The sequence below is a fragment of the Camelus bactrianus genome, chromosome 7 (assembly GCF_048773025.1).
Source record: "Camelus bactrianus isolate YW-2024 breed Bactrian camel chromosome 7, ASM4877302v1, whole genome shotgun sequence".
Lineage (NCBI taxonomy): Eukaryota > Metazoa > Chordata > Mammalia > Artiodactyla > Camelidae > Camelus > Camelus bactrianus.
The window spans coordinates 20,625,666-20,639,728 of NC_133545.1; the positions used below are offsets into that span (position 1 = coordinate 20,625,666).

Below are 14,063 nucleotides of genomic sequence, written 5' to 3' on the forward strand. Positions count from 1 at the left end.
TTCTGAGATAGACAGTTCCAACAAATATCTGTGGGTCTTTTTACTCACTTATCTCTCTGTTAAATATCTATAAATGGACCAAAAAGCAAAGTAGAAATCCTATCTTTTTCCTGATCGGACAACTCCACTCACTAGACCTAGTATAACTCCATGAACCCCAATAAAACTCAGTAAATATCAATTAAGCGTAGAGGCAATTTTTGTTGACTGAAGAGACTAAGTCTGGCTGGGCTGCCACCACATTCAAAAGTCAGGGCTTAGAATGGTCCTGAACTGGCTAAACACTGCTAGGAAATCAGTAGATCATATTTCTGAGCCTCCTTTACTTTGCCTACCCTCAAGCCTTTCTGCCTCTCTTCCCAAAAGAAAATGTGACTCTCTTTGTGATTACAAAGGCCTGTGTGGTGGAAAGGAAACGTCATCAACACTGCGGCTCTGCAAACAACAGGCTGACAGACCTGGATGGATTCCAGTTAGGCAGTGATTTCCTTGTGATCTTAGGGAGCCAGATCTGCCTCAAGGTTCAAGGATAAAGGGCAGAAAAGACCTCAGTCAAGGAGGGACTTTTTGGGGATAGGAGGGGAAGCTATCTGCTGGTGTATGAGAGTCACGCCAAGTCTCTGGCTTCTCTCTTTATTCTTTTGGTCCCAGGACCCTCTAAAAGAGTTTCTGAAATACGATCTATTTTACAAGCTAAAAATCGTATCTGGGATTTCTGGTAAATCCTTTATGTTCCTACCATGTGGAACCTCAGTCTCCAGAAGACTGCAGTTGCCCTGCTTTTTGGCACCGCAGACCAATTACAGGAGTGTCCTCCAGGAATGAGTGGGGCCATTCTCTCAGCTTATGGTGTAGTATGTAACCAGCTCAGAGCTACAGAAGCTCAAGCCCTTCCTCATTTGGACCCTCTATTTTGCAGCCTTCTCTGGAGCACACTTTGCCTCTTCTTTAACTTCTACTATCAACTCCTCTGAGAGGAAAAACTACCCATGACCCAGTTGGAAAGCTTTTCACCGTCTGAAGGTGCCAAGGATCTCTTATTACTCAGCAGTAAGTAGATGGGTGATGTTTACCTATCTCTCCATTAACCTTAACCCCTGTCTACTGCTTCCATTTTACTCTCACTTTCATATGTCTGACATTAAAGTAGCTTTCTTATCCACAGGGTAAATGCTGCTTAGAAGGGACTCTGTCCATGTTTATGAGCTACCTTTAGGCATCTTTTACAAAACTTAAGATTAAGGAAGATTTTAAACTCACAGATTTGGGATGTGAAAAATCTAAAAGAAACTTAGTTGTGAATGAGTAAATATTTCTATGAGTATAATACCCAGATCATTTATCAGGTGCAAAGCTGTGCATCACAGTAACAGTTATATGGGGACAGAACTGGGGACAGTTCATAAACATACTGATGGATTGGGAACTCAAATGTCCAATCTATCTTATAATATCATTGACTTTACACGAGTAATAATTAGCAATAGTTTGAATTTGCATTCAATACCTCCCCCAACCCTGAAAAAAAAAAAAGATTTCAAAGCAAAAGTCTTCCTGCTATGATCTAACTTAATCCTAGAAGTTACTGTACAGGGTTCTAGAAAGAAGGGCAAGTGAACTAACATTGACCAGGATTCATACCTTCTCTCATCTAATCCTCACAGTAGCCCTGTGAGGTAGGTCTTACTGTCACCATTTTACAGGTGAGGAAACAGGCACAGAGAGGTTAAATAACTAGTCTGAGGCTTATAAATGATAGAGCCAATCATCAAACCAAGGTCCTTCTTGCTCCAATGCCTGTGGTGTTGAACACCGCCTGGGGTCCAGACTAGTAATGGGACCCACAGGCCCTTTCTCCCCTTTTCTGTTAACCTATACATGATGGAAACCATTTGACTTGGCAATATTCTAAACCAACTTAATGGTTTCATACAGAGAATTACTGAATCTTCCTAGCAAGCATGAAGAAATATTAGGACACAAGTGTAGAAACAGAAACTGGGCACTGGAAGAACAGAATATTTGGTATAGTATATCTAAGTGGATTTTGTCAGACTTGTAGTCCTCACAGATTTGAAAAACTAGAAAAGCCTCTGGGAAATGACTCTTTGCTCATTACAATTTCCAGATGGCCAGAGAACTCTATGACAGTGGAGGTTAACAACAGACAACATGACCTAGAAGAGGAACACCAGGAACCTTCTCCTAAACCACCAAAGGTACTTCCTTGTTTATAACAACTTTAGTTACTGACTCACAGCGTTGATAGGGTCACAAAGTGAAAACTCTGCCATCAATAGATAAGGGCTGGTCTGACTTTTTAAGTAAAATAGATTTGCTGGTAATAGAGACAGCAATGGTAGCTCTAGGTTATAAAATATTGAGTATGATATAATGGTAACTTTGGGCTATAAAATATTGAGTATGATGTGGTGACAGATCCAGAGGTGCTACACAAATCATTTCCAGAAATAACCCAAACCGAAAAACTTAGAACCTCAATTCAACAACTTAAGTTCATCCCACAGATAATAAAAGATTACCCATCAAGAATTGATTCACGGCAACAGTAGAGGTTGTCAAATTTCTGTTTGGTGACTGAATCATTGACATTCATGGCTGGAACACATAGCTTCCCAGCTTTGGAGAGCTGGTACAGCCTGAGAACGAAGGAAATCAAGAAGAACATAAAACAATGAGATATTGCAATCTACCATCAGTTTCATATCAAATTCAACAAATATGTTAATTGAGCAGGCATGAGACACGACTAGTTTCATCCTATTAGATGTATGTAGAGAAATAAAGAATACCTTTCCAGAGCCTGTATATGCCTTAGAAATAAAGACTTTAGTCAAAAGGCATGTGGGAAAATCTTTGACCCACCCCTAAATTTTAGGGATTAAAACATGAAACTTTAAACTATTTATTAATTTTATTTCCCTTTTTAATGAAAAAAAAAAGAGTAACTGTAAGTACTATTTTAATTCCACTCTCTAATGCAACAATTTTAACTTTCAAGTATCATTTGAAATTTTATCATTTCAATACACACACCTATAAATATGTATATCTGTGTATGGGGTTTTATTTAAATTGAGTCAACTAAAAATTAGAGCCAGGTGTTTTATTCAAAATTCACCCCTTTCTAAGAGTCTGAAAATATGGTGTAATCCATAGTTTTATACATTCAAAAAGGTCATAAGATATTAAAGCAGTGATGGTAGCGTATTTAGATTTTACTTCCCTAAAACTTTCATACTTTCAGATCTTTCTGTATGAATAATAGTAAACAGAAATGATTCCAATTTTACTTAGGGAATTATTGCTCATTTGAGGAAGAGAATCCTAAATCCTTGCTCTCTGTGCGAGAGTGTCAGCTCTACAAGGGCCCAGGTTTTTGTCCCTAGCATGGTTCCTAAAGCAGTTTCTGATTCATTGCAGAAGTTCAACAAATATCTGTGGAATCAAAGAATTCCCCTCAAAAGGACAAGCACTCATTGCACCAAAATGACGAGAAAACAGGAGGACCATACTTGTTCTCCTACCCATCCCCTCTCTATTTTAGGTTTGTTATTTGTGTTAATTAAAAAAAACAAGTATGCAGACTCGGATATCATTATCTCAGAGCAGGTTCCAATTTTTAACATAATGTATTCTATAGGTATGTGATTGCAAGAATATATATCCAGGCTGCATAAAACCAGGCATGCCAATGTCAAATCTTACCTATGGACTCCAGTAACACTCTCCTCTACGATGCCCTTGATTTTCTTAAACATGTTGGGATACTTCTTATAAATCCAATGAGTAAGATCCCCTCCGTCGTCCAAGATCTGCAATAATGAGCATAAATAATGTAACTTATTTTGCTGAAGGCTCAAGGCTTCCAGTGCTTCTCTGGGTCTTGTATCCCAATTCCTACTTGTCAATTTACAGATATTTCAAATTTCTCAAATGGTTATACAAAGTAACTTAAAGCCAGTATAATGACCAAACACTTGTTTCACTGGAGAAAAAGACACTGAGGGTGAAAGGCAGACTGTATTTCTCACAGCCAAATGACCTTCCCAAATGACACACCCACTAGATCAAAATATAAAGCAACATGATGAAGACTTTCTTATAGACTAACAGCTTGCGTGGCTGTCTAGAGCACGAGCTCTTGAATGTACTGTCGATAGTCAGAAAGCCTAAACTTAATATCAGCACATTTATATTAGTTAAATTCAGGACTTTAAATATGCTCAAACCTTAGTTTAAATCCAGCCACATAATTCATCTTCCTCCTAGAACAATGATTTATAAAACAGTATTCATTAATCCTTTACTTCTCCCAAAGTACAGGCGCTCTCCTACCCAAAATGATCAGGCAGCACTGGAGGGTTCTGCCTAGCGCAACCTCACACTCTCAATAAACCAAATTAAAAATAACTAGGGAACTGTGCAGCATGTAGGTGTGCAAGCATGCCTCTGAACAGCTCATCACTATTTCAGGTTGGGATTAAAGATAAACACAATGCTGTGCCTACTGAAGCTTTCATCAGCAGAGGAAAGTTTCTGAATTATAAATAAGCTAAAGAAAGACCAGCCTAGAATACTATTAGGCAGTAGGCTGTGGCATTTCAGCCCTTCACCTAGCTGTTAGAAATGCTTGGCAGGGCTTTCCAAACTGTTACACCCACCCTCCTGGAAAGACCCACAGGACTGAGCTGCCCTCTACTGACATGCACCCATTTTGCAGTCCCAATTATCAACTCTACTGCAAGTGCCAAGGATGCCACCCTGGACCCCTGGGTACATAAAATCTCCAACCTCACGTCCACCACCTGATCTCTTTTTTTGCTCCTGCTCTTGTTGTTGATCAATTTTTTTGTGACTCCACTCAACCTCATTTGAGAGCAGGGATCGAAGGCAGGACTCTTAATAACTCTTCCACTTGCTCCATAGTATAAGTTAGTGCTCCATTTTCTCCCAGTAGAAACCTCAGAACAGATGCCCTAAGAAATGGAAAGGCTCCTCTGAGTTCCTCTCTCCCTTTTTACATGTATGAAATCCCTCGTGGAGTTGCCCCTTGCAGTCTCTGATCCGTAGCCACACAGATGATCAGAGACAAAAAAGACTCTGTCTTAAGTCTCCCTATTCTTCCCCACATTTCCCTTTTAACAAAGGTATCTACAGGCAGGTAGTTGCCATCTCCAATATTTATTTGATGAATATAGTCCATAAGTCTCACCACGTAATTCTAATGCAGAAAATTTTTGTCACCAGGGAATCTTCCTGAGGTTGGAAAGCAAGTAAAAGCACTATATTTTGACAGGCTCCAAAGAGATATGGGCCCTGTTTTCAGGGGTCACAGTTGTTATCCTTGTCTTACTCTCTCCGTCAACCTTTCTAGCAGTCTGGGCTGCTCTACAGTCTGTAAAAGCTCTCTGTGTACGATCCCCTGCCCTCCCCATGTTCATCACTATAACATTAATGTTTTATTTCCAGTAGAAGCCCCCTGGTATGTCTTCTTTAGCTTCTGCCAATCACACTCTCTTCTGTCACTGTTAAACTCTGCTGGAATGAGTGGACTCATCCTACAGCCGACCCCTCCTTCCTTTCAGGATTTGAAGGCTTTGACCCAGCTTCTTCAAACCAGCCCTTGGTGCAATGTGTCCTGGATCACAGAATCGAGAAAGATTCTCTCTGCTGTGTACCAGGTGAAGCCTGCTCCGCTGTCTTTAGCAGCGAACAGTAGTTGGACTAGAGCTTCAAGGATTCTTTGTTTCAGTTGATTCCCTAATTTCTCCTCTCACTCAAATGCAGAAAAGTTTGCAAAGTAGGAGCGCATCACACTTTGTGCAGCTTTTTGCTTCTCTTTGTGACTCTAATATGCTATCAGCCTTCAAGAACTTAATCTTAAAAAAAAAAAAAAAAGAAACAAAAGTAAAAACTAAGCAAAAGTAAAAAACCCCAAATTTTGCCAGTCATCTTTCTTAAAGGGAGGAATGAATAAAGAGAAGAAATTTGAACTTGTAATCCCTTCAGGTTTACTATAAATTTAGCATGTGATTCTAGAAAGCTAAGTACCACAGGAGCTGTGTGCGCGCGTGTGTGTTTTAATCATTGTTGTGGGGAGCACAGTAGGAGATGGTAACTCATTAATCGTACTTTTTGACCAGTCATGTGTGAACCCTGAGCAGTATTCTAATGTTGCTGACGAATATGAGTGCTTCTAAGATCAGCATGACAATTACAGCACTTTGAGGCCAGATAGAGGTTTAATATTCTTGGGATACCCTCAGCATTAGCGTCTGCTGGAAGCTTAGGTACATCAGATTGAAAAGGAAGCATTTTCCTTCCTCCCTGTTGGGAAACCCTCTCCCAGACCATCTCCTCCCTCTCTGTACCCTCAGGTCCCTACAGAATTGTGTTAGCAGAAATCTAACCCACCATGTTTGGCTGCCAGCCCTCCACATTCACACATCTATCAATGCACCACCAAAAGTCATCTTCTGACTCTCCTTTCCAGGCAAACACAGGAAATCCTAAGAAAAAAGGAACAAAAAGAAAACATTAAAGCCTGAAAAAAGGGTTGACCCTAAATTCTGGTAAGAAGATGCCGGTTTCTCCCAATTTCAAACTCTCTCATTCTGCTGTACTTTCTGAACTGACTTTCTTCACTGATTAGTATTATCTTCAGCTCCTTCACCCACTCCTTTGTCTTTGGTGGTCATTTTGTTCTTGTTAGACCAAAGAGGACAAGCAAAGGGGACAAGAGTATGATGGATTCTAAAAATATAACTAAAGGCAAAAAGAAGAAACCAGAAATAAGTACTTCTTGATCCAGTCCAAATGGAATTCTCACCATTTCCCACCTACATTTTAATCTTTCTTGCTGCTATGCTTTAGTCAGAAATTTAAAAAGCTTCTGTGCTTTTCTTCATCAGGAAAATTCTTAAACTCTTCTCCCTCTGCTAAAATGTTGTTATACTTCATGGCCCAGTTAAGTGTCATGTTCCTAATGAAGCTTTATTAACTCAGCTGGAAGTGATCGTTCTTGGACTCTGAACTTATACAAGCCCCTGGTTGGTATACGTAACGTGGGTTTATGATCTATTGTGGCATTCTCACAAATGCCCTTATATTATCATTATTTATATAGATGTCTTTTCTCCTTAACCACAACATATGATTCTGAGGGCAAAGACACTGTCTTATTTGTTCTTATATCTCTTAGAGTAAGTCAATAAGCATTTGTTGAAAAAGAAGAGAAATGAATGTGTATGTACAATTAATTGGACTATATATTTCTATTTCTGTATTTTTCTATACATGTATTTTATACATGAATAAAAATTTTACAAGTGAATAGAGCTTTCCCAGAATTTCTCAAGAGCTCTGAAGCAAGTATTTGGTATTTTGACCTGTGCTGTGCTACCAGAGAGTAAAGGCAAGAAACTAGCAAAGTCTAAGTTTCTCTCTCTCTCTCTCTTTTTTTGTCCTTCAAGTGTCAGTGGCTATTGTGATCAAATATTAATCTGCCAGGTCAAGTCCTGTTTACTGCTGAAGCAGAAGCACCAAACGTTAAATCAGGGAAAACTGCTGAAAAGCCAGGAGGACCACAAAACTATGCCTGAAGCATTTTCTTTTTCAGTCCATATGACCTTAGACAGAGAATAGTGTTCACTGGTGCTCTAATATTAACCAGTCAAGGCAAAGCATTAACTAATAATGGAAGACTAGACATAAGACGATATTTGCAACTGTGAAGTACACAGTTGCCTCAATCATATTTAACAAGAGAAGCCCAGAAAGAGAGCAAGTTCATCAAGAATATGGATTCATTTCTTCCAAAACAGCTTTTACATGGCAACTTTCCTTAGGATTTATATGACAACAATGGAACTTTTTGGAAAATTACTTGAGTCAAAGACACAGAAAATAAGCGGAAGATCTTACCACTTTCTGCTAGAGCAGCAGCCACTTCATTGAGGGTGGAATAGATGTTGCAGGCAGCCCATCGGCACTGTGCCCCCAGAGCACCCAGAGTTTCCATAAGCACCTATATTAAAGAGAATACTGGAGATGAGCAGGCACGGGCCAAACAATTGGTCAAGGAGATTAAGTTTATATATCTGACAATGAGAAAGTACATTAGGAATAACTAATGTGAATGATTTTCAAACTGTGCTTTACAGAAACTTCAATACCCTGAGAAAAGGGCAAGGGTAGGGGCAGGCAAGGGGGAAGGCTCCAGCTGAGCTCTGTGCTTCTACTCATTTAACATATTGGGCCTCCCTGTAAGATTTAATTAAACCAAGGATTTCAGAGCAAAACATTTTTTTAAAACCACCAATTTATAGTTCTTCTTCTTAAGAGGTAGAAAGCTGCAGGAGAAGCTTCCACCTAACAACAAGAAAAAATTGGACAATCTACAAAACCATAATTTTTCTTGAGCCCATCAAAGAGCTGAGGTCATAATGCAACCAAGGAATAGAACTCTAAAGAACGACAAATCCCTTTAAGGAGAGAAGGTACACAGTTTCACCTCTGGCAGAGCAAGGGAGGCTGCCATATAACAGGTTAAGGAAAAAGTAGCTAAAATTTTAATGAATTAGTAAGGGCTGGGAAAGTATGTCAGTTTGGAACTTCTGGTCACCTCAGGCACAAGGATATTTCATGCTCACATGCCAGCTCTTTTCCAGGGGCTTCAACCAGGACTCACGAGAAAAATTGCGGGCAGGGAGCTGATTGTCTGTGCTCTACGATAAGCATGAAACCTGGGCACTTCCCCACAATCTCCTCTCACAGGAAGCAAAAGTTTTAAACTGTAGGAAGAGGAGCAGAAATTATGCCTGCCACCAAGGACCAGCAAAGATCCCCTGCTTCTGAAAGAGGGTAGTAGCAAAAACTCTCTGTTCCTGGGGGAGTGGTGGAAAACCCTCTTGGGTCAAGGACTGTACGTTAATACAAAATAAAGATCTGCTACCTTTCCAGGAGGGACAGGAAAGTATCTCTGCTCAAGACCTATCATCAGATACAAGGCAAAGATTACTGTTACAGGGAGGAGAGGCAGGAACACTGAAAAAGCCCTACCTTCAAGAGGCCTGCCTAAGACTGAGGCTGGATCAGAACCCCATCTGCCCACACTATGAGTCCAGCTCCAGGAAACAAGGAGCAGCCGTCTCCTGCTGCAGGTGGGGCAGGCACTTGAAGAGAGAGCCCCCGTGTGGCAAGCATTTGCAGAAGCAGCTGAAAGCCTCAGGGTGGAGCCAAAACACTCAGAACCCCTGGCTGGAGGAATTTGAAGACTATGGTGCAGAACAAAATTGAAATCCAGCACAATTTATGACAATAATGGAAATGAATATACCCATTCAATGTAAAATTTCTAGATACGCGAAAAAAGTAGGAAAAAACCCCAACCTATTGTCAAGAAAGAAAGTATTCAAGAGAACCAGACTCTGAGATGAGTGAGATGTTTGATCAAGACAGGAACTTTAAATTAACTATGATTAATATGTTAAGGGGTCTAGTGAAGAAGATGAACAGCATCCATAAACAGATAGGGAATTTTAGCAGAGAGATTGAAAGTATAAAAACAAGTCAAACAGAAATGTCAGAAAAAATTTTTTTTAATGTGTCAGAGATTAAGAAGTCTTTCATTAGGCTTATCATCAAACTGGGCATATTTGAGGACAGAGTGAACTTAAAGATAGATCAATAGAAAGTATGAAACTGAAATACAGAATAAAAAAAGAGTAGGGGGAAAAATCAGAAGAGGGCACCTGGGATCTATGGGATACTATCAACAGTCTAACACACAGGTAATCGGAATGCTAGAAGGAGAAGGAAGAAAACAGGGCAAAAGATATATATGAAGAGCTAATGGACCACCATTTCCCAAAATTAATGAAAGAGGATCCAGGAACAATGACATCCCAATAGCAAAGAGCCTCAGAAGCCAGACTTAAGGGGCTCCCCTTGGCCAAAATTGAAACAATTTGAGCATCATAATAAATAATGATAGTAATGGATTTAACCTATTGAATAAAAGGAAACAATGATTCTATACAAATAAACAAGTGAGTGAATAAATGGAAAATCTGATGAAGAACAGGATATTTACACAGTTTTGTATCACTCCCTCACAAAATACTTATTAATTACAAAGGAGGGAAAATAACTTATATAATAGAAAAGTCTGGCAGACATCACCTCCATCAAGGGGTCAAAATGAACATCAGTTATGGGACAAATCGAGATCAAGTGCCATCTGATAGGATTAAACGAAGAAAAAAAAAAGCAGCATCATTTCCTACCAAAGCTACATACCCTGAATCTAGTCATGAGGAAGCATCATAAAAGTCTGAATCAAGGACATTCTACAGAATAATTTGTCTATAATCTTCAAAGTGTCAAGGTCATGAAAGTCAAAGAAAGACTAATGAACTACGCAGCCCTGATGGAGACCAAAGAAGATGACAATTAAATGAGACATATAACTATGGACTGGATCCTTTGGTTATAAAAAATATTCTTGAGACAATTAGTAAAGCTCAAATGGGGTCGGAGAATTAGATGGCAATAATGAATCAATGTTAATTTCCTAATTTTGAATGACTGTCCATTCAAATAGAAGCATATCCTTGTTTGTAGAAAATACACACTGAAGTATTTGTGGGAGCATCGTCAGGTTGGCAACTTACTCTCAAATAGTTGTATTTGCTACTTTTCTATAATCTGTATTTATTTCAAATTTTTTAAATTATTAAAATAAATTTAATCCACTGTGACTTACTTTTACTTCAATATATAAGATGGAGATAGGCTTCTTCTTTTTCTAATTAACTTTTTTATTTTTAATTTTTATGGGGGGAAGTAATTGTTTATTTAATTATTTGTTTATTTTTAACAGAGGTACTAGGAACTGAACCCAGGACCTCGTGCATGCTGGGCATGCACTCTACCACTGTGCTATAACTGCCCCCCCCCACCAGACAGGCTTCTTTTTAAGAAGGTAGTATACCACCTTACTTCTTTGATTAAGAGCTATTTTAGTGAGAATAAAGCTTTAGTGGAAAAGCTTGTTTTAAAACTTCCTGACAGCAGTTAACTTTGGGTACTGATAATTTTCATTTTAAAATAAAAATTCTAATTAAAAATATGCTCTAAATAAAAAAAAAAAAACTTGCAAATAACTCCACTAATGTAGGCTAATCCCTTATGTAATTTGTCCAAGGCCATATAGTAAGTTAATAGCAGAATTACTCTTATATCTTAATTTCTTTACCTTTCAATATCTGATCCCAGTTTTTCTCTCTTATTTATTCACTTTAAAGAATTTCTGAATCCTTACAACTAGGATTCATGAATTTGTTAAAAAAAAAAAAAGAGAATGATACTGAGACTTGCCTACAAAGCAATATAACTTAACTAGAAAAGTGTCTGGAACCAAGACTGTAAGAACAGTTTAAAGAACTATGAGTCAAGGCTGCTGGCTAACGGCTCAAGCAGGAGTAAAGGCAAGTGGTAGTGGGGGGAGGACAGAGCTTAGAAGCTGGTTTAGCCCAACTTTAAATCATTACTGTTTCAAAAGAACAGATAAGGAATCTGGTTAGAAGGAACTATGGAAACACACCTAAAAGACAAATAGATCCAAGTCTAAAAAACATGGACAGGGACTGTTAACTATGAAAGTTATTCCTGGAGCACGAGATTATAGGAAACTTTGTCTTTCTACATTATAGATCGTGGCAATGCTTGAATACTGTAAAATGAACATGAACTACTTCTGTAATCAGAAAAATTAAAGACTAAAAGCAAAACAAAGCAAAATTCCTTTGTTATTATTTTTTCAAAGGAAAAGGAAAAAAATAAATAACCTCGAAGAGTGGTAATGTTCAGTGAGTCAGGGAGTAAAAAAGAAACTAGATATAATTTAGCAACATGAGACAGTACAGAAGTACTTACTATTTTAGGCCACCACACTGAAGTCTCATGTCCCTGACTGGGGAAGCCCCAAAAAAGTTTCAAGAGTGTTTCTGCCTTGATTCATTAATCTATATTTCCAAAAAGAGATAGCTTTTCAATTTATTACACTAATTTAGAGCCACCAAGACACGCTTTTCCTCTGAGAACACGTAACCCAGAAAAGACTCACGGGGAAGATGCTAACAGTAGCCGTCTATGTCGTGAGGAATCTTTGCCGTTGTTAACAAGGAATGTGGACACATAAGTGTTGTGCTTCAGGAGACAATCTTTTGAAAGTTGATCTAGCCATACAACTGACTTGGATCTTATAAATCCTATAAGAGATTCCAGACCATTTCCTGATACAGGGATTTCTTGCACTGGTCCTATTATGGCTGGCAACTCAGTATCTACTACATCTTTGATGAAAACTCTAAGTCAGTTGTTTTCAACAGAGGAACTCTGAACTTTGTGGGGGCGTTTTTGGTTGTCACAATAATTGATACATATTTGGTTTAATCTTCAAATGTTTCAATGCAAAGTTCACTTGAGTGAGAAACCTATTTATAATGATCTGAGTTAAGAACTTTATTCCACTTTACATATCAACAAAAGCATTGCCAAGAATGCAACAAGTGTGTAAATCAAGAGATAACTCATACTTTTTGTTGTTATTCAAAAATTTACAAAAAGTTGTTTATCATTTCAGAAAATTATACAGTTTTGCAATATTGCTCTGATGCTCTGGAAACAGTAACACACTTCCATGTAGATATATTTGTAGCACTCTTGTTCAAATAATGCTATGAGTAAATACAAATAACTGACCATTCTACTATACATGTACCCAAGCACTTAGATACTGAAATACACATAATTTGATTATAAATTACTTTCCTTTTATTCTTCCTTCATATTTCAGTAAGATTTTATGTTGATTTTTTAAAGAAAATAATATGTACTTAGATACGTTATACTTGAATTTCATTTCAAGGTAATACAGGGGGATTGCAAAATATTTTTTGTAAAAAGGAGTCATTGAATTTGATAGAGGTGACAGCACTGATCTAAACTAATCATGGTAACCCCAGTTCCTTTCCAGGACTGATGGGGCATAGGATGTGATCCAGTCCTGCTCAATGACATGATAGAGTATCCTGGAGGACTTCTGGGAAAGGTTTCCTTGCTCTTGGAATAGAGAGAAGAAATGGTCCTTCTTCCTCTTCATGTCTGCCTGTGATGGTTTGAAGAGCTGTAACCATCTTGCTATTAGCCTGAGGATGAAGTAAGCACAGTGAGGAGGCAGCTCCAAGAGCAGCACGGACAGATGAAATAGGAGCCCTGAGATTCTTCATCTGAAGTCCACCTTACCTCTGGGCTTCTAGCTATGTAATTCATAAATTCCTTTATGTATAATCCAGGTTGACTCAGATTTTCTCTTATTTGCAGCTGAAAGCAGCCTAACACAGTTGCCTTGTAGAAACGATAAAGCAAGGGAAGATAAAGGGAAGCACTGCAGAAAAGTGAAGGAAGCATCAGCTTGGGAATCAGATGTATTGAAGTTCAAATGTCAGTTCTATGGTTTACTAGCTGTACAACCTTGGACAAATTACTTAAACTCCCTGAGCCTCAGCTTCCTCATTTATAAAATGGAAACAGGAAAACAGGCTTTACACAGCCATTATGAGGGTTAACAAAATAATACTTGTTAAGGTCTTAGCCTCTTAAACTAGTGCTTAAACTAGTTGGAAGCCCTTAATAACCGGTGGCTATTATTAACTATTGTTACGTGGAGAGAGGAAAAGGACTCACAGCAGTCTGAGCAGTGATGTGTGTGCAACCCACGATTTTGGCTCCAGCCAAAGGTTTTTCTCCTTGAGCTCTCTTCCTCAAAGCCATCAGTGCCGGCATTTCTGAAAAGGCCCAAAACATACACAGCAATATTAGAGAGGAGGGAATGAGAGAGAAAGAATACACAGAAAAACGCATTCTCTTAAGGTAAGATCCTTCCCCAATCAGGTTCTCTGTTACATTAGGTTTCTCAGGGGTTCAAGATAGTAAGCCTGACTTTTCCTTTATAAGGGACTTTCAGAGGCAAATGC

At 38.6% G+C, this 14,063-nt stretch overlaps 1 protein-coding gene across 9 annotated transcripts in view; it reads right to left on the reverse strand.

The window, feature by feature from the left end:
- Positions 1-14,063, reverse strand: part of AHCYL2 (adenosylhomocysteinase like 2) — a 143,541-nt gene that overhangs the window by 19,475 nt on the left and 110,003 nt on the right. For all 9 annotated transcript variants that reach the window (XR_012508096.1, XM_074367078.1, XM_074367079.1 and 6 more), the window contains exons 4-8: positions 13,774-13,874; positions 7,948-8,050; positions 6,439-6,533; positions 3,730-3,836; positions 2,544-2,660 (exon numbers count right to left, since the gene is read on the reverse strand). Coding sequence is in view for 8 of the 9 variants with exons in the window: in XM_074367078.1 (XP_074223179.1) it covers positions 2,544-2,660; positions 3,730-3,836; positions 6,439-6,533; positions 7,948-8,050; positions 13,774-13,874 (523 nt within the window). In the remaining variant the exon portion in view is untranslated. The remainder of the gene's footprint in view (positions 1-2,543; positions 2,661-3,729; positions 3,837-6,438; positions 6,534-7,947; positions 8,051-13,773; positions 13,875-14,063) is intronic.